Source organism: Amblyomma americanum, chromosome 2 (assembly GCF_052857255.1).
Source record: "Amblyomma americanum isolate KBUSLIRL-KWMA chromosome 2, ASM5285725v1, whole genome shotgun sequence".
Classification (NCBI taxonomy): domain Eukaryota; kingdom Metazoa; phylum Arthropoda; class Arachnida; order Ixodida; family Ixodidae; genus Amblyomma; species Amblyomma americanum.
Genome location: NC_135498.1, coordinates 15,759,808 through 15,779,977, shown reverse-complemented (window position 1 = coordinate 15,779,977; position 20,170 = coordinate 15,759,808). Strand labels below are relative to the sequence as shown.

General features: G+C 45.9%; 1 protein-coding gene across 2 annotated transcripts; it reads left to right on the top strand.

The window, feature by feature from the left end:
* Positions 1-1,120: 1,120 nt before the first annotated feature.
* On the top strand, positions 1,121-19,881 carry LOC144118349 (chymotrypsinogen B-like). Of its 2 annotated transcripts, none has more exons than XM_077651300.1 (9): positions 1,121-1,244; positions 5,559-5,725; positions 6,249-6,489; positions 9,670-9,789; positions 10,673-10,892; positions 11,635-11,734; positions 14,363-14,522; positions 17,621-17,772; positions 19,646-19,881. In XM_077651300.1, the coding sequence occupies exons 1-9, from the start codon at positions 1,205-1,207 to the stop codon at positions 19,826-19,828; spliced, it is 1,383 nt and encodes a 460-aa protein (XP_077507426.1). In that variant the 5' UTR covers positions 1,121-1,204; the 3' UTR covers positions 19,829-19,881. The 2 variants fall into 2 exon arrangements, with proteins under 2 accessions (XP_077507426.1, XP_077507424.1); XM_077651298.1 differs by lacking the exon at positions 1,121-1,244 and adding an exon at positions 3,836-4,076.
* Positions 19,882-20,170: the final 289 nt, after the last annotated feature.

The following is a 20,170-nucleotide window of genomic DNA, read 5'->3' as shown; positions in this document are numbered from 1 at the left end:
TCCTTAAACTCTAAACCCGTGTAAGGTAAAGAGAACCCTCGACCTCACCTTTCGAGACCTTTTGGTATTTTGGGGTGCGGAAGGGCTTCCACTGTACGGCTGAAAAGCAAACCCCGTTGCCTGGCTACTTTTGTTGGCCCAGAAGCAACGTTAACACCATGGCTATCACTGTGGGCTTCTTAACAATGAGACTTCAGAAGCGGAAGCACGGCGAACAATCTGAAGGGCAGTAATCATACGTCGGAGTCCTAAGGAGGGGCTACTGGGTCTGACACTTCAGAGTTTCGAAGAACTGATATTGACAGATAGCCAACAGGGCCCTCAAGAGATTGCTTGCTGACCTGACCCTCTGAGCATTCTGGAGAACAAAAGGCTCTTTGTCTGCCTCTCTCAATGCTTGTGCTGCAGTCTGATTGAGGACAGTGTATGTCATTTCCCGCATCAAGGTTAAATAGATGTTTCCTGCTTTGCAGTTCGTTTCTCAGACGACAAAGTATAATCATTTGCTGACTAGACAATTGATCAGTACAGCAAGAATTGCAAAAATCACCTCACGGTTTGCGTCCGTCATGTGCTCGCAAAGATGAAATTTGAGCACCAGGTTTTATTTTCCCTTACTTTGCGAGACACTCGAACTACATCGTGCCCGGTAGAAGTGTTTCTTTTTCTGCAGTGACTCGAGGGAACCATGCCTCAAGGTAGTTTGTCGGCTCAGTTTTTAAGAACAAATCGCACAAGCATACAGCCAATTGAAACTGCCAGCCTTGAAGCAGATAGCTGCACAAAACCCAGCAGGCTACCCTAGTATCTCTCAGTTGGTTGCTCTGGTGGGCTTCGGGCATAAGCCCCCAGACGCACTGGGGCAGATAGTTTTGAAACGTAAGACGTCACATCCGACCTTCTTCTCAGTAGGGCCCTCGTGAAGTCATTGATCGATGCCTACACAACCTACCATGCCGTCAAATCAGTGCATAGCGTACGCATTTTCCGTTTGCAGAAGCTTATCGTTCCTTTTGTCCCCCGTTGTTGATATCAGGATCGTTATCTTATACCTATTAAGTGTATGTGGCGGGGCGGTTCGGAAATGTTCTACGTCAATGGTACCATCTTATACTGATATTTCTTTTTTTTTGCTGCATGCGATTGCAATAGAGGCTAAATAAAAGGACAATTGGCGCACGTTTCAGATCTCATCGGTTCCAAAATGATGAAGCTCCTTATAGTTTTCGCCCATTGCATCATTGGTGAGTCAAAGAACCTCTTGCCTCGTCCCCTGACAACGAAACCCTTTAACATATGCAAATCTTAAATGCGGAGTCTGTACCTCAGTGTTAACATATGATGCATCGCGGCCTTTCGCGGCAGCAGAAAAAAAACTGCTCGCCAGCCAAGAAGGTCTGGCGGACGTTCGGTGTCCTTTCAAAGCTTCCTCACTACTACCACTGACGAAGTTTAAAAATGTCCGGAGTAAATGGCAATAATAGCAGTGGGTAGAGCTCGGGGATATGGGTTGATGAACAACACAACAGTACAATCTGACTTGCTGATAGCATTGCCATGTCACTTAGGGGAGGATTCTTGGCGTGCGATTCAGTACCTAAACACTTAACGCAGAGCGGTTAGACTGAATAAATAATATGAAGAAAATAAAAGCGATATTCAAGAGTAAGGAGGGGAACTGCAGTTTAAGATAAGTAGCTAGATATTCAAAATTGCAAAGGAATGCAAGGATTTTACAAACCATTGGAGTGAAATAGCTAAAGGAATAAGGGGTGGAGTGCATTTGGCAAGTATTTTCAGAACGTAAATAACACCTTGCGAATGACCGTGAAGTGGAGACTATGGCGGGTGATTTTTTATAATCATTATAATAGCTTTATAAAAAAATGACACCGATAGTCTCGTGGATGCGGCCATCAGTCAGCGTATGTTGGCCTCGGTGGACACAAGAAAACTAAATAGCGGTCGCGGTTATGCGACTAATTGGCCGAAATTTATTAATTAACGTTTTAATTGTTTTCTTCGTTCTTCATGTTGCAACCGAAGTCTTGAAGACTGTTTTGATTTGAAACTAAACCAGTTCACAGACCTTGCCAAAGTGCTATAGCTCTCTGGATAATCAATCAATTCCTTGCATTTTCGCACCTCCTTCCGTAACTGGGCACTCCGCAACGCCGCGTACGCTGCAATTTATTGATTAATATCGCAGTACCTATTGAACTGTCGCAAGTTCTGTCATTCTGATACTGAATGAATACAGATTGCGAGTGCAGCTATCAACAAAAAGTGAAAAATTAAGCGGTCATTACCCAACCTAGACGTATTAGGCGCTTAAGCGTAACCGCTGTCTCGCTGTGTCCGTTGAGACCAAGACACTCTCAGTGAAGGCAGCATCTACATAAGTATCGCCGTTATTTTTTAATTTTTAAAGCTGTAAAGGTTAAAAGGAATCATCCGGTATTAGGTTGTATCTTGCCACCAGTGCGGTAGCCACTAGTGGTGCAGAAACTTCAAGATGGGTGAAATTGCTTGAAATTAAATTGAGGATAACGGAGAGTACTTTGGAAAGAAAGACGATGGGGTTCACTTTAAAAGACAGGAAGATAGCAGAGTGGGTTAGGGAAGAAACGCGACTTAATTATATCGTGCGCAAATGTCAAGAAGAGGAAAATGACATGGGCAGGGCATACTATAATGAAGATAACCGGTAACCGATGACCCCTTAGTTTAACGGAGTATTTTCCAAGAGATAGTAAACGCTACAGGATGCAAGTACGAGTCAGCTGGGCGGATGAGATTAGGGAATGTTAGGGAATAGGGAGGAGGCAGCAGGTGCCGGACAGGGTTAATTTGAGATCGGCGAAGGAGCTATTTGTTCTGTTGCGGACCCATTTGAGATGAAGATGATGACAGTGATGGCGACGAGGTCAGTGATGTTTACAATAGTAAATGATGGGGTGGAGGCACACAAACTTCTTTCAGCATTCCACGTGCCTTTCTAAGTTTCTAAAATCCCGGCAACAAAGAGGTCTCGCCGTGTCCGCTCTGCTGTCATCGTTACAGCATGCTGCAAGCTAGGCGTGACACTGCCACCGGTGCCATCGTACAGCGCTGCTACAGGACAAATAGCTTTTTTTTTTGCACTCGCTTAAACTGCGGCCCCTGCCAGTTGTTAGAGCCAGCGAACAGCCCTGGTCGGCAGACATACGTAGGCCTGTCTTTCGAGAACAACGGCGGCGATGAAGAATAGCTGCAGGAAACGAAAAACCAGCTTTCAAGCGAAATTCTAAGTTCTCAACTGCACGCTCAGGCGTAGCATTGGTCAATACACCCACTCAACGTCTGTGTGCGTTTTCTTATTGGTTTAAAAGAGTGTTACAGATACACCTTTTTAATACTGCGGCTCATACAATTCTCAAGTCGATTCGGCTCCGTACTGGTTTCCAGAAGGCTTAGCTACATCCGCACGCGCTTACATCAATGAGACCGTATGTACAGTGTTTGGCAAAAGTAACCAGGCTAGACGGTTTGCTTCTCAGTCGTATATTGAAGCTAGTATGCCAGCCCTCAAGCTCTAAATCTCTGTATGGTAAGAAGAACCTTTGTATCACCTTCCGAGAACTTTTTGATCTTTAGGGAAGCCGTAAGGGCTCTATACTATTCTAATGAGAAGCAAACCATGCAGCCGGCTTACTTTTGGCAAAGGCTGTATATACCGCGTTTCGTTGACATTCCAGCGAATGGCATTCGTGTAAGCAGCGTATCTAATAGAAGAAGTGGCTAAGAAAGCGCTCTGGGCCGGGCACAGTAGACGGACAGGCGTTCGCCTCTTGAAGCGTATCCAAGATTCTGTCTAGAGCTGAACTACGTTGACTTGGAGCAAGGAGCTGTCATAGTGGCTGGAACTGCGGAACGGCCTGGCGGAGAGATCTCGACCCTCCACAACCACCGCCCTTTGCTGGAGAGAGGAAAAACAGCTGAGCGTTTCGAATATAACCTTTTTCTGCGACATATGAACTGTTACTGCCACGAGATTCCGCGATGGGGCCACCTGAGAAGAGCGGAGAGTTGGGCTTGTTGGTATACGGTCATGTTGGGAGCAGCGCTAACACAGGACGGAGCGAGAACTCAACACAGGCGCTTACTAGCAACTGGCGTTTATTTTGAAATACACACACACACACACACACACACACACACACACACACACACATATATATATATATATATATATATATATATATATATATATATATATATATATATATATATATATATATATATATATATATATGTATGTATGTATGTATATATACCGCAACCCCGCAATCAAGAAAAACAGATTCAACTTGCTGTGCGAAAAAATGGCGAAGAAAAAAGGCACGTGCTCAGCTCATGATGCCATGACTCCCTCATACCGTCGCAGAGAGAGAGAGAGAGAGAGAGAAAACTTTTATTTCTTTCCAAGAGGTTCGCGGGGATGAAGACTTCCTGGTCGTCTTGCTTGGGTGCTGGCGACTTGAGTCTTCAAGCAAGAGTGGGCCCTCAGTCCAGGGCTCCACTGAGTTGTGCCGCTTCAGTTGCGTGCTTTACCAAGGCCCTCTGGACCTCAAGCTCGCTGCTGAAGAGACAGCTCTCCCATTGCTCCGCACTCGGTGTTTGTTGATTGTGGAATGCTATGTTTCTCTTGCATTCCCAGGTGATGTGATAGAGTGTGGGCGTACTGCCGCACCAGGGGCGTCGCAGAAGTGCTTGCATGAACTCTGTTATGTTTCCTAATCATAATAAATACCCGGATAGCTCTGGATAGCGCGAGCGCAGGAGTCTATATATAATAGAGTAAAGACAAGGTACAAAAGCTTACTTAAACAGGAAAAACAAAGAAGCTTACAGTGTAATTTTATTTCACACCATTGGGGTACTATCGCTGTACTCTGGTAGCGCGGTACCGAAAAACCGCCGCAATGCTGCCAGAGCGAAATTAAGCTTGAGTAAGAAATAAGAATCACATAGACACTTGCAACACCGGTGCGGGGTCATGAGACCACATGGATTAGAACTGGTGAAGTTGGCAGACGCACCGACTCCCACCAAGGCTGTAAACGCAGGATGCCAAACCTTAGACAGGAGCCAGCAACTTTTGAGCAATAGTCGGTTCAGGGGACTAAAAGGTCGGAGAACGGTACTACAGAATAACTTTTAATTTTTACATATTGCTACGTTGTGTACCACATTTCTTGTTGTCTGTTTATTACTTAACGTTGCTACCCATTTTGTTAATCTTGTTAATATTTGTTCTGATAATTATTTCCCTTTCATATGCTTATGCATTACCTCTTGATACACCTGTCTTCGCACTCCTCCCCGTTGTCTAATGTCGATAATGGGACCTTTAAGGTAAAAATAAATGATGATGATTATGATGATGATCATGATGACGATGTCGATTTGAACAGTACCTGGAAAACTATTATTAAAATTTGGACCGGCGTTATACTCTTAAATCGTCTATATCTGTTGGTTTTCTTTTGCATTGAGACAGCGTGCTCTTTTTGCAGGCCTCTCGGCACAGCAGCACAACGTGTTCACGCTGAAAAACAAGGTCAGCTTAGTTATCAACAATGCCACTGAGGGCTACGTGGTCAGTCCTGGATTCACGAACGGAACGAGCTACCCCAACAATTTTTACGGCAGCGTTGAATTCTTGCCTGCTCAACCAAACAGGGTACGGCTGTTTTACGGGAGATGCTTCTTTCATTGCACAATTTATGACGCGTTCACAGAGTATACGCGTTGTTTTAGGTCCCGCTGCGCTTTACCTTCGCGTCTCTAGGATGATTTGACACCCGCCAAAGAAAGTTGGCAACGATTAAGTTCTTTCATTGGTTCCACACAGTTCTCATCAAAACATTTTAGCATGAAACGCGGCCACAAGAAATGGAGGCCGCTTTTACCGACACAAAATCAGGAAATATAATTTCTTATTCAATAATATTTATTAAATTATGAATAATGGTAGGACTTTTCGCATTTGCTTTCAGTAAAAAAAAAAAACTCGTGTAATTATTAACTGACATTCAACGATGTTATTCAACAATATTCGATTATAACTCATCTCACTTTTATTATCACTAAAGAAAGCTCGTGCTACAATCAAATAAATTCGGTAGTGAAATCCCAGAAGCGTCGAAAAATCTGGCACCAGACGTTTCTCGCATATGCGCTCGTCTTCCCGTTCCATTTTCCAGTTCATAAAGCTGTACTTCGAATACATGGACCTGGACGCAATCAGCTACTGCGCCGGAGACAGCCTGGAGGTGTGGGAGACTCTGGTGGTGAGCAATGTCCGGGTGTTCACCACGTGCGGCTCGCACCGGCCGCGACCGTGGGTCTCCACCGGCGGCAGGAGCGCCAAGATCGTCTTCAGGACGGATTCCATGCTGGCTGGGCGAGGGTTCAGGATCCGCTTCCAAGCCTCCACCGACAACGGTCAGTCCGCCCGTCAGCTTCGATGTAATGATCGTGGCCCCCCTCACGCTGGGTCGTTATAATATGTCGATTCGGTTTCGATTTTGTGGCATGTTTGTTTTTAGTGTAAAAATATACACCGGGGATTACACGTCACATTTTCGCAGACCAAAGTGCGTCCGCACTGCGGGGCTGTCTCGGATAGCAGTAAAGTGCTCTAAAGTGCAAATAGTTACTTGCAGTCTACGCAACATGCATGGCAGTGTAAGTGGAAAGTTTTTTTTAGATCATCCAACTGCGAAATTCCTCTTCAAAAAGTGACTAGTTTCAGAGGCTACTTCAGGGGAGCGTTACGGATGGCTGTGCCATCTGGGAACAGGTAATAAAAGCTGTCTTGTTTTGTCGCCATTGGATTCCGAAGTGCGCAAATTTTTTCTTTGTTTTATCTCTTGATTTACATGTCCATCGGTTATATCCATGCATCTGTTTCACTGATCGTGTTGCTAGGCGGTTATGCATTTACCACTAACCTCGGAGGTTGTAACGTGGACATAGTTTATAGAGTATGACCACGAGCGTCGCCGCAATCCTTAAACCCCCGAATTTTGGCCCAATCGGACCGCTGTTTTTTGATGCATGGGGCATATTGGAAGTTTCGCATCAGGTAAGAGTAAAAAACATTTGGTAGAAGGAAAGATTATCCATGTGGACCAGGTGAGCTTAGAGTGAGAGCAAAGTGATTAATAGCATGAAGTAGTAGCATGAAGTAGTAAACAATGAAACTGAAGGAGCTAGCCTCAATAGAATGCATGGGATTCCTCACGCACGAAGAACACAGAGACAAAGTCGCGTAATACCGGTGCCTTCCGTGCAAATATAATGTGAGTGCTTACTGCCTTAAGTTTGGATAGCATTCGCGTGTCGTCACAAATGGAGATTTAATGGAATTAGCCTTCTTTGCATGCCCAACTTGCTCAGTTCGTAACAACACATTCTCCAGAGAAATGCGTACTCTTGACACCAATCCACGCGCAAGAAACTATGCCGATCTCTTAGTACGAACTTCCTATGAAGTAGCAAATGGTTTGTGGATAGCTTCAATTAGATGATGCACCTCTACTGAATTTCCGGTGCGAATGGTGCCATTCTGACCAGCACTTGTGGCATATACTCTTGGCTTGTGCACTGGCACTGGTAAGGCTACTTTTCCGACTTCTCAACCAAAAACAGGGCAGTTTGTGCAAAATACTTCTTATATTGCATTTCGACAATTTTTTCGAGATTTTGTGCTCATGAGCATCGTTTATAATCATGGTAAAGTTTTGACTGGTTTGCAGCCATTATGGCCATCGCGTCGTACGTATATAATGACAATAAATCAGCGCGTGTAGCACCAACTCTGAAAATAATCGAATTAGCAAACTTAAGGCAGCCAGCATCTACTGGCATTTCCGGTGCGCGTGTGCCACGGGGGTAAGTCCTTGTCATTCGCAAACACCGTCGGCTGGGATGCATTTCGGCAGCAGTCATACCCAGCGTACTTTGAAGTTGAACAGTTTCGAGCTAATCCCACCAGGTTTAAGGAGCGTAAAAATCTTCGTTTAGCTAAAGTCAGGACTAATTACGGTAAATTTACAATCCTATTTACGGACATGTCATTTTGAAATTCTTCACCTTGCGAAACTAAAGCATCCTTCACTGTTCGCTCATTTCATGATCACCACAAAATGTAGCTCATAGACTTGTTCTGTTAATGCTCAAATCAGAATATTTCGTTATCTATACAGTTATTTTCTCTTATTATATACGCATTCTGACTTTGCTGACAATGATTGTTACCATTTTATGTTACAAAATCTTTTTTCTAACGTATTAAGAGCGCATTTTTGCATTTGTAGTAAAGGCAGGATACACTCATCCTATTGTTTGTGATCTTAGATCACGTGCTTTGCACAAGAAGGTCTCTCTGATAGTCTTTTGCTTCGGAATTTCATCTTGTAACATTTTTTACTGCACGCACTTTATTGTAGTAACCAATAAACTTGAACTCTCACAAATACGACCACATGAGGACAAAAAATGACATGACTACATCTGTGTTGTTGGAAATAGATGAAATAAAAGTTTAATTTAAAAAAACGTGCTTAACCAAGCGCAAAACCAAGTTTTACTGCTTCACTCAGCGTTTCGCGAATGTACAGTTCAATTTTTTTTTCGGTTTTCGTGACAGGCTCAAACTATCTTGCTCTCCGATTTTCTCTGGGTTTGAGCCACCGATAAAGACGGAACGTGAGGTGTAGCGTAGCTTAAACAAGCAGCAAAAATAAAATAATAGACGAATGGAGTCAAAATGTAATCGTTATATCGTACCTGCTGTCACGAGAAGTTTTGACAATATTGCGGGGTGTATTGTTGCAACCAGTGGCACCAAACTGATAGCCAAAAGTTTCAGTGTGGTCACGTGGCCATGGTTCTTACACATTAGATCTCAGACGCTGCCTGGCCCAAAAATAAAATGTTGGATTTGAGTGAAACGCTGACATTAGTTTTCCAGTTCCCTTTCCTGCTTTCCATGCACAACTGGTGTAAAGCTCCATACTGCCAGGCACTTCGGAAAAAAAAAAGAAAGGAGTTTCACAACGGCACGACACTTGACTAAGAAAAATGAAACATTCTACTCACTGCCAGCTAAACACAGCTTCTAGTCCATTGTGGCCTGCTGACCTCACGTAAGTCCTTGTTTGGTATAGAGGGACCGGTGATGCAAAAACCATCGAGTCGACTCGAATTCCTTTTTTTTCTCTAGCTGGCGGGTTTTACAACGTAATATGCTCGACATTGCATATATGAGCAAAGCATTCTGTAGAGAGAATAAGAATAAAAAAATCGGCAATGTGCGAAGACCACCACCACCGCGCGGTCTCCGCGCATCACACAAGAAACGTCCGCCATGCAATCCTTTAGCAGCGGTCAAAATTAAGCCGCTTATGAGAGGCACTTAAGTTGCCGATTAGGCTGATACTGCGAGCTAGTGAGCGCACAAGCTTATGTTTAACCAGCACAAATACGTTAGTTCTGTCTTGTGCCGGTGCTTTGGCCAGCAATGGGAGTAGCAGTGAGAGAGTGTGGTTTGTCTTTCGCGCGAAGATCACGCGTTTGCGGCCGGGGTTGATGTTCTCATTTCTATAATGTTCTGTGCAGAGTTGTGCGCCATCCATGAGTTCCCGTGCAAGAACCGGAAGTGCATCCCCCTCCTGGAAATGTGCGATGGTGTCATCAACTGCGCGGACGGATCGGACGAAAAGATGTGCAACAGTGATGGTAAGCACGGAACGGAAAATTCGTGCTTGCTCAACATTCAAGTCATTGTTTTCGAAGGATGTACCCATCATAGGCCCATTGACCGTTTGGAACAATTTTTTGTTCGATGCCGTAAATTGGTAAAAGTTTAGCCCGTTTCTTACTCGGTTCGTTTAAGCCCTTATTTTACTCCTGACTCCCCTCGCCGTGTATATAGAGCTGGCAAAAATCAATAAAGATAAACAGAAATAACCTAATTCCACTAATCTCACTAGGCATGCACCCTTGTTGCTCTTGCAGCCTTTATGATATGATACCGGCATAGTTTCCGAATGTTCGTCTTGGTGGGCACACTGCAGATTTGGTGATGGGGGTCTTGAAAACATAGACTGAAGAAAATCGCCGATGTTTAATTTCAGTACAGTAAATTTAGAGGAAAGGCCCTGATAAGCTATAGCTCTAAGCAATTAATCGAGATTCATTACTGGCACTCGCAAAGGCACCGTGCATATCATCACTGGAATATTTGACATCGGCTCTTGGAAGGCCCCTTACAAAAATTTCTTTACACAGTCTATAAACAGTCCATAGACTTCTGTCTATAAAGTCTGTGGACTGTCTATAGACAAATCATAGAGAATAGTCTATAGGCAATACAAATCCCATAGACAGTCTATAGACAATCTTTATATTTATGACCATACACTTTTAGCAGATATAGACAATGTGTAGATTGTGAATAGTGATAACGAGATATCTATAGAAAGGCAATAGAGTTAATATGAAGTCTATAGACTGTCTATAGACCATTTTTATAAAGGACCGCAGTTTTCTTTGGGAGTGCGTGCGAACTCCGCGCGGCAGCTGTGGCGTTGACATGGGTCCTCATGTGTATTTTCCCCAGCCATAATGAGGAGCATCGCTAAGGTGCCGTGCGGCACGCCGGTGCACCGTCCTGTGACGGAGTCGGAGGACCGGGTGGTTGGAGGCCAGGAGGCGGCGCCCAACTCGTGGCCCTGGCAGGTCAGCATCAGCTCGGCCGAGTACGAGGTGATGGGACACTTCTGCGGAGGATCCATCATCGCTCCCCAGTGGGTGCTCACCGCAGCGCACTGCTTGACGAAGTAAGTGGAAGTTCTTGCCTTGAGGTACAGGACTTGAGGGTGCCCGACGGCAGGTTTGAAAGAGAGATAGTTGAGAATGGTACTGACAAAAAGGAAATACTCGCGGAAAACTGTCGCACAAACAGCGGCAGAATGAACGGGAAGAGAACGGCCCCGTTTACAGTATGGGGCCAAGTATGGGGCCAAGTATGGGGCCAAGGGTATGGGGCCTTGCGGAACTCCTGTTTCAGTGCGTCGAGGGTTTGATTTATGCTCGTTAATTGCTACAATTTCAGCTCGTGAGGAAGTGCAATTTAAGGAGCTGGATCGAATGTCTACGGATTTCATAGATTTCTAATTTTATTAGCAATAAGTCGCATTATAGTTTATTTAGCAATGAATTGAATTTAACTGTCATTGGCAAAGTGATGTAGTTCTTCGGATAAGTTGCTTTAACAGTTTTTGGCCATCTTTCCAGGGTACTGCTTGGAAAGCAAAGAACAAGAATGATACCATTAAACATTCGATTAGGCAAATTCAGTGTATTTTGTGTTTTCCTTCGACCGAGCATTACAAACTTCCTCAGGCAGTTGTGGTGCAAAATAAACACTCTCATGCTATTAGCCAGAAGCCATAAATTGCTTGTACCTTCCGAGGACATCCGCTCTAAGCGAAGGCCGCCATGTGTGATTGCGGCCAGTTCTGTCCGATCATTCAAAAGTGGTAGATTTGCACTAAATTCTACTTGATTTTTTTTTTACAGCCGCAAAGCAAAAGACGTTCTTGTGACTTTTGGTGCACACAACCTCATGAACGTCAGTGACGTCGTCACACGCCGAGCCGAAGCTCTTCTAACTCACGGCGTAAGTTAGATGCAAAAAACTGTTACGTTTTTGCGTTTTTCCTAACAAGTTCAACACCTGTTGTTTAAAATCTTTACCTGCAAAAATTGAACGCGGTTTTCGAAAACCTTGCCAACTTCTTAATGACGTGATCGCTCTGATCACCATAAGACCCAGAGCATGGACAACGAAGGATGTGCTCGGCAGCGCGAGCCTGGAAGCCATTCTATAGTCAGTTCGTCGGAAAGTATACCCGTAGGAAAGTGGCCTACAGGCGGTCTATAGGCTTATTATAGACTCCGTAGCCTTCTTATAGACATCTGCTTCTATTTATTCACAATCTATAGACTGTCTATAGACACTCAAAGTGCATAGGCATAAATCTATAGATTGTCTATATACTTTGCATAGCATTTGTATTGCCTATAGACTATTCTCTAGGATTTATCTGCAGACAGCCTATAGAAATTATAGACATATGTCGATGGAGAGTCTGTAGACTGTCTAAAGGAATTTTTGTAAAGGCAAAAGGTACACGTAGGACGCGCGCGCGCTGCTTTGCAAACGCCAAGACCTGAACACTAAAGAGAATAACTTCCTGGCAGCGTTAAGGGCAAGGGCTCAACGGCCAGCCTCCAGATGGGTACCAAATCCAGCAAGGAGAGGTGCCCTTTCTGCGCTTCCGAGATGCATGAGGCTGCAGATTGCGAAGCTCCGATCCCAATGGAGGTATGAAGGGACGTGCTATACCGATGCGCGAAATGAGGAAACGTGACGAAATCGTGCAAGAATTGGACACTAGGCTGCTCGAAGCGTAGCCGACGTCATATCACCTCTCTTTGTGACCCACCTGCTGCGACCGCAGCGGTGGCCAAGTGGTTGAGCATCCGCCTCGCATGCGGGAGGTGCGGGGCTGGATCCCCAGTGCCGCCGGGTACCCACCGGTGATGCAATGGGTACAAGCTTTCCCCTGGTCTGGTGCTCGGCTTATTTAGGGTGAAATGCTTGGGAAATGGGTCTTTGACCCCACCTTGAGAAGTCGAAAATACCATGTGAAATGGCGCTCTTTGGCTATAGATGCCATTGGGCCATAAAAATCCATAATAATCATCATCACCACATTCTTCGAGTGCCGACGGTGAGACTGCTACTGTATTGCACTCAACAGCGCATCTCAACAACAGCAACAGAAACACCGAGCTGCATGCAGACGCAATGCAGGTGTGGGGGAAAGGTCCTGGTAGAAAACGCCACGCGTACTGTCTGTTAGACGGAGGCAGCCGAAAATCATTTGTCCCAAAGCAGTTATTGCGAGAACTGAATCTGAACTGGAAATATTTCGGATAATTTCGCCCCCATGTTCGGCTTTAGGTTTGGACTGTGTTCGTATTAATTTGTCGAGAATGGCCGCTAAAAGCGTTTCGTGCTTAAAATGCCACGTCGACATGCTGTTCCGGGAGCATCAGCTAATAACGAGAATACGCACTGGTATTGCATGGAGGCCATATTTGGCGCCAACCAAGCGGAGGAACAGTTCGTTTCGCCTTTCTGTATAACCGAGAACTGTCCCTGGGTGCTTAGCGTCATCATCAAGAATATTAATTACGCTCTGCTTATGATGCTTAATTTGGCATATGTGTGCTCACAGGCTTTATCAACGCAGTGGAATTTTATCTAAAACGAGACAGCGCTTACGTGTACGCTTTTTGTGCCGACTTTTACCCTTTCTCGAAATCCTTAGAACTGCGAACATTTTTGCTCGTCCCATTTGTGTGACTTCAGCATGTGCACTGGCGTTGCACGGTAGCGGTGGCTGATGCGCTATGCTAAAATCCTGAATGTTTCTAATGTCACTCGTGGGTTTAGTTTAGTTTATGGGGGTTAAACGTCCCAAAGCGACTCAGGCTCTGAGGGACGTCGTAGTGAAGGGCTCCGGAAATTTCGACCATCTGGGGTTCTTTAACGTGCAATGAGATCGCACAGTACTCGGGCCTCTAGAATTTCGCCTCCATCGAAATTCGACCGCCGCGGCCGGGATCGAACCCGTGTCTTCCGGGTCAGCAGCTAAGCGCCATAACCACTGAGCCACCGCGGCGGCTCACTCGTGGGTGTGCCTTGCTTTGATTAACAACGCCTAAACGACGTGGTCAAATCGCCAAAGAAAGCCACATGGCCCATGCAAACATTTTCAATGTGTTGGTGTTTTAGTGAACTTTGTAAAACAAGTTGAGCAATTGTGACGATTCCCCAAGGCAGCAGACGCCAAGGACACCGCAGGCGCCTTCTCAGCGGCACCCAGCTGCACAGGGGAAAGGGAAAAGATAATAAACGCTCCCCCGCTTTTCAAGGAGAGGAGCCAGTCTGACTCCCGCCAGTAACGTGTACTGTCGTTTTACGGGGCGCTCTTCCCGCGCCCTCGTTAGGGCACGTCTGTGACCCGTTCCGGCATTCGCTTCTAAGCTCACCCCCTTACAATACTATAACAGCAATATTCGGCTGCATCTCCGAAACTGCAATCGCGCTGTTCGCGCGCACTTTCGGGTGCCTCGGAAAGATAGGCAAGCATCGAAAGAACTGCCTTCACATTTAAACGCTTATGAACCCGGCAGAATAAATGACTTATCGTTCGCCGCTGTTCCTGACTTCCAGAGTTTCTCAAACTTCAACAAGAACGTCGACCTTGGCCTGATAAAGCTCGATATGCCGGTCAACTTCACGGACAAAATTCGGCCCATCTGTCTCCCTCGGAAAGGCGACGAGCTGATTAAACACGGCCACTGCTTCGCGGCTGGCTGGGGACAGACCAGAGGTGAGTGGATGCATGCGAAGCATTAGGGACAACTTGCACACGACTCAGGGCGCTCAAGGGCATTTGTAGTCGTAGCATGGCGCTGTGGCCAGATCGGTCCTTACCAAGGAACAGGTCATCCGGGACGAGTAAGTCATTATGAAGCAATACGAGTCCGTACCTTCAGTGACAATACCTGCAGATGAGAGCTATAGCTCTGACATGTCAAGCCATTTGAGGCAGGCCTAGTCACTGGGTTACTTTTCGACCATTTTGAAGACGGAGATTGTGCCAAATAGGGACATACCTTCGTATGAGAAAATAGCAGCGGCATGAAGTGTACGTGCCTATGGTCATTTAGGCCGCATCACGAATGAGGGTAAATGTTCGTCCTGAAACTTAAAAAAAAAACATCGTTTACGTTACCCCCATGTGCGCATAGCCGGCGCCTCGCACTAACTTCACGGCCATCAATTTGACCGCGTGGTCGAAAGAACACGCCGCCTAATGCCTCGAAATGGCTATCATCAAAACTGTAGAAGAACTGCAGATTGCATGGGCTAGTTGGTGTTGATGCATAATGGTGGTTAGACAGCGCAAACACACACAGACCAAGAAAGAGACGAGACACACAAACCAGCGCTGATTTGTGTGCCTCGTCTCTTTCTTGGCCTGTGTGTGTTTGCGCTGTTGAACCACCATTATTTACCATCAAAACATTCTGCGATGACTGGATGGCGCGCGGCATACTGCGCAGCTGCGCAGGAGCAGGCGCTGTAGTTAAGTTGGGCAGCCAGCGGCTGTATCATCGCTTGTAACTGTATCATAACGCGGCTCCATCGTATTATGAAGGCGAAATAAATGCAAGGTAGATGTACACTGGTAGCGAAGGTTCCATAGACGCCCATTGGTCCAAAAAATGGCGGCTCGTGGGCACTCCAGCGCCCCCTGGATTTTGGGGGGCAAACTACGCAAACGTGACGTAGAATGACGTCACGCATACGTATGCTTTGGCGCGAATTATAAAGCGGTCTTTCTGTAGAATCCGCGTTTTCGAGCCCGTACCTCTCGAAGGTTGCTGCCTTTCAGCGCGCCCCAACCTTTGCCAGTCAAATGTGCTCGCCTTGTGTGCTCGAGTTCCTGCTAGTTATGGCCTTGTTAATGTGCAATTGGGAACGCAATGAAAGTGACTGGTAAAGGAGGGGCAGCATAGAAAGGCAGCAACACTTCCAGACACTGGCGTGGCCTGGTTAGCCGGGTATCGAAACAAGGCCTGCAAAGACGCGCTGTAATGCACCGCACACTCATGAATTGGGGGGCAGGTCAAGAGTGTTGCAAAAATACAAAATTTGCCAGGTTTTAATAAAATGACTTACCTCTTTCATAAAACAAGGTGCTAATATATTTTTTCTTTTCTATTGGCAGATTACATTCCAATTTTGTAGCTTTATCATTTCTTTATATGAGTGTTTTGCCCCCCATCCTCTGGTTGTGCTGCAGTCGCGCTAAACCACTTTTCGGCCCAGCCTTTGCCACCACTTTAAAACCACCTTGATAAATGCACAGGCAATCATACGATGGAAGCGACAAGCCTGCATTATCATTATTGGTTGTACATTTCACTTTTCAATTGATCGCCTTCCCATTGCGTCTTTGAATTATTTTAATTTACTCTCGGTTTTTATTCCCGCTGCTGTGTGAGTTTTTGGAGGGCGAGTGGAGGTCTCTGGAGAGGGAAGGTGGTTGGAGGGGGGTGGTTGTGGTTGGTATTGGAAACGCTTTAGATATAGACTAGAAGTGCTTTCATACGTGTTCGTTCAGGGAAGGAAGACTTTTCTCCGCAGGTTACCTCGGAAGAGGCACCTTTCGGGCCCGGAAGGGTGTCCGGAAGGTACCCTGACTGGATGGAGGCATCACTCCCTCCACACGCACACACGTACACTCGTACACACGCGCGTACAGAGAGTGACAGCGACAGACATACCAGGGCTTTTTCACCGAAAAAGAACTGTACCGCTAACACAGCAGAAAAGAAAAGCTCCCTGATTCATGCCTGACAGATACTGTGTTGGGATTAACGAAAAAAAGAGAGGAAAACAAAAGTACCCCGCGTGGCAGCAACATTCCAAGCAAATACAACAAATACAAGAAAACAACGTGAAGCATGCACGCGCTTATCATCCGCTTTATCAGGGGTGCAATCGCTATTAATTTTTTTTTTTAGAAGTTCCTCGGCAAAGAAAAAACACGGACCGAACAAGAGGTAACTGTGGAGGAAAGAGTTTCTGGGCTGCACTAAAAGAATAGAATGCCTAGGGACTGTGTTTAACTTTTTTTGGAAGGAATGGAATTTGCTCCGTCAAGAAGTTAAACACAGTGAGGGAATAGGGAGAAATCATACCGCAAACAACGAGACGAAAAAACCGCGAGGAATGCAAACTGTGGAAAGTGCTCGAGCCGCGATGAGTCCTCAGCACTGCGTACAATAGTGCGGTTATCATCACCGTCGTCTTCAGCCCAACTGCGCCCTCTGCATGACAAATGTCATTTCCATTCACCTCCAATCAACCCTTTCCTGCGCCAGCTGCGGTATCCGCTCACGTCCTAATCTTGTCCTTCCACCTGGCTCCCTGGTATCCGCACCTTCTTTTGCCGTTTGAACGCTTATAACGGTTTCAAGGCGATCAAAAGCTGAGGTTACGAACAAGTGGTGCTCCACAAAAGCGAGTCTCAGTACCGAGAATTGTTTCCTCGGCCAGGGTGTCCGGTATGTAAACACGAGGACATTGAGGCCGAAATTCATCACTTACTGTGGGACTGCCCAGCTCTCAAGCCTACAAGGATCCGGCACCTGATGGTATCAGGTCTTTCACCAAGCAACCCTTCTTCATACATTGCCTGGACGCAGGGACCGTACCATCGTTCTCTACTAGACTTCACCAAATCGGCTAACCTTTTTTCATTCATTTAGATCATTCATCACACCTTCACCCATCATTGATGCCTTGGGGCAATAAATTTCGCTTAAAAAAATATAGGTAAATCGTGCGTATAGAGTGAACGGTGTTCGGATGTTTTGCAGACTGCAAGTGCGCACTCCTCTGCTTTCTTCTGTGCAGGAACCGGAAGTTTCGGAAGTCTGAAGCAAGTTGAGATGATCGAGTTGCCATTCCAGGAATGCCGGAAAACTAGCCCTATGCTTTTCAGAGAGCTCGTAGAAAGCGACACATTCTGCGCCGGCGATCGACGCGGCGAAGAGGGCGTTTGCCACGTAAGTCAAAGTTGAGGGAGTATTGGGATTATCCCTTGACTTGCTTGTAGCTATAGATCAAATCAAATTATATTCCGCACCTTCATAAATCTGCTTAAACCGACGAAAATAAAAAAATAACCTCATTTGATTTAATCTTAGCGCACCTGTGAAGTTATTCCCACGGCATGAATCAACTTTGTGGGAGAAAGTGTAATTTAATTAATATTTGTTGGCAATCACGTATTCTTTAGCACTCTCCGATCACAGACTCCCCACGTATACCTCCAAATAATTTTGAAGGATGAAGTTTGAACCCAAATTTGGAACAGCACCAGTTTTAGTTTTTGAAGCGATAGCTTCGCTACGCCGTGTAAATCCGATTTCGCCGCGCCTGGCACAGCCCTGTACAGCGCATGCGCCGAAATATTCGGGGGCTGCGTAAAAATCAGAGGACATGCACCCTCAATGAATTACAAAAATTGGCGTCCGAGCCGGGAATTGAACCAGGGCCTCGGGCGTTCGAATCGGATACACTTCTACTCCGCCACGACGGCTATTTTTTCTTTATTGCGCATGGAAATAGTGCCGGAAATAAAAGTCTAATCACGCTTACGCCACAAAACACCAGGCCACCTTACCCCTGCCCCTTACCCTTACCCCTACCTTACCACATTACCCCTTCCAAAACATCAAACGTCTGGGAGGAAACGACGGCTAGACGTCTGAGCATGAATAAAGGCGCGTCTAGAGAATGTACGGGTTTCTTAGAAACTTATCTCCGAGATCTGTACTGAGGCATAGATGGGTAATTATGAGCATGTAAATTATAGATGTCGAAATTAAACGAGTACCATGCGTTTCCAGTACAATTCCTCCGAGCTTGGCGTGCAGTCGTAGCGCCATCCTGTAGGCACCCACTGAAACCCCCCTTCGCCATGCACGGCGGTGGCCCGGCACCCGTATGTTCTGAGTCGGCGCCTTCCCTGAATGCTATGTGCCATCTAAATCAGCGGGTGCTCTACCACGAGGAAACGCTAGCGCGTTTCACTCTTAAGGTGGAGCTTTAGCATCTGCCAAGTTTAATTGCCAACGTAAGTACGTGCGATTATATCAGGCAAATTTCTAGGATAAAACGAAAAAAAAAACGTCAGGCTGTGAAAATACCTATCTCTACCACATGCCAAGAGTCGACTAAACCAGATGACAAACGAGCCGCTAAATGCAGGACACAAATGGATAAGTTTCACAAGCATTTGCACTCTACAATGACTGACACAGACGATGCTGAAATTTCTTTATTTAGTGGCCGCTAAGTGACAGCTATTTTCGTATTCTCAGCTGTCGTGGGTGCGAAGAGCTCAAAGAGCAACAGCATTTTACGTTAAGTAACGAATGTATGATTACTGAGGTCACAGAAATCAGCAGATTAAGTTGCATGGAAGAGTTGTACCTAAACATTTAGGCTCAGCAAAGCAAACGAACTAGGCATTACATGTGTGCCATCGAAGGTCGCTCAAAGAGACAATTTACGTGGAGTTCCTTACATAACGAAGACATTGAATGCTCTGAGGCAAACGAACGGAACACAAACAAACACAGGTGAAGTATGATTCTGAATGTCACAGTTAAACAATGGCACACAAAATATAAGGCATAAATACTGGCGCCAAGTAAACATATCTTACGCTACTTCTCGTACTTTAACCACGTAAACTTACATGGTACTTTAAATAAAACTACTCAGTCGAGCTGTACAGTTTTCGAACGCCTGTGTTGTATTCGGGCTTCATGGCGCTGCAGCTCTAAATGTTACAATGTGAGTGAATAGCAGTATTAAGCGCGAAGTTGTTATGGACGTTATTGTCTGAGCTCTTAAAACTTCCTTTCGCAGGGGGACAGCGGCGGTCCTCTGTTCTGCTCGAAGGACGGCTCCGCGTGGAGTTTGCAAGGAGTCGCCAACTCCATCCTCAAGACCACCGGCCTCTACACCCTTTGTGGCGTCGGCAGCGACTCCTTCTGGAACAGGGTCAGCGCGCACTTGCCTTGGATCAAGCACTCCATGCGCGCTCTTTAAAGAGAGGCACGTCAGCTGACTGGATGTGATGAAAATACATAACAAAAAAACTCTTCTCGTCTCTCGTTTTTCTTTGACCATTTGTTCTCGCTATTTCTGCCAATCTTGAATTTATACGACTGAATAACACAATGTTTTGGGTGATCAAGTTGAGGACTACCAAAGCTAGACGTCTTGTTGTCAACCGCGCGGAGTCTTCGAAAAGCCATTGCAGGCTTTGGAATTTGTGGGAGTTTCGGAATGCCGTATCCTTCCCTGGCCGGCGAGGTGCACCGTGGAGACGCAGGAAAGCGGACGCCTTCCTCCTTTCCCACGGGCGAGTAGCCAGAAGGTCAGCTCGAG

Excerpts from the sequence above, each read along its gene's own strand:
- LOC144118349 (XM_077651298.1), top strand. The coding sequence starts at position 4,013 with ATGAACTGTTACTGCCACGAGATTCCGCGATGGGGCCACCTGAGAAGA. Across the intron at positions 6,490-9,669 it reads CCAAGCCTCCACCGACAACG|AGTTGTGCGCCATCCATGAG; the intron begins GTCAGTCCGCCC and ends TGTTCTGTGCAG. Across the intron at positions 17,773-19,645 it reads GCGAAGAGGGCGTTTGCCAC|GGGGACAGCGGCGGTCCTCT; the intron begins GTAAGTCAAAGT and ends TTCCTTTCGCAG.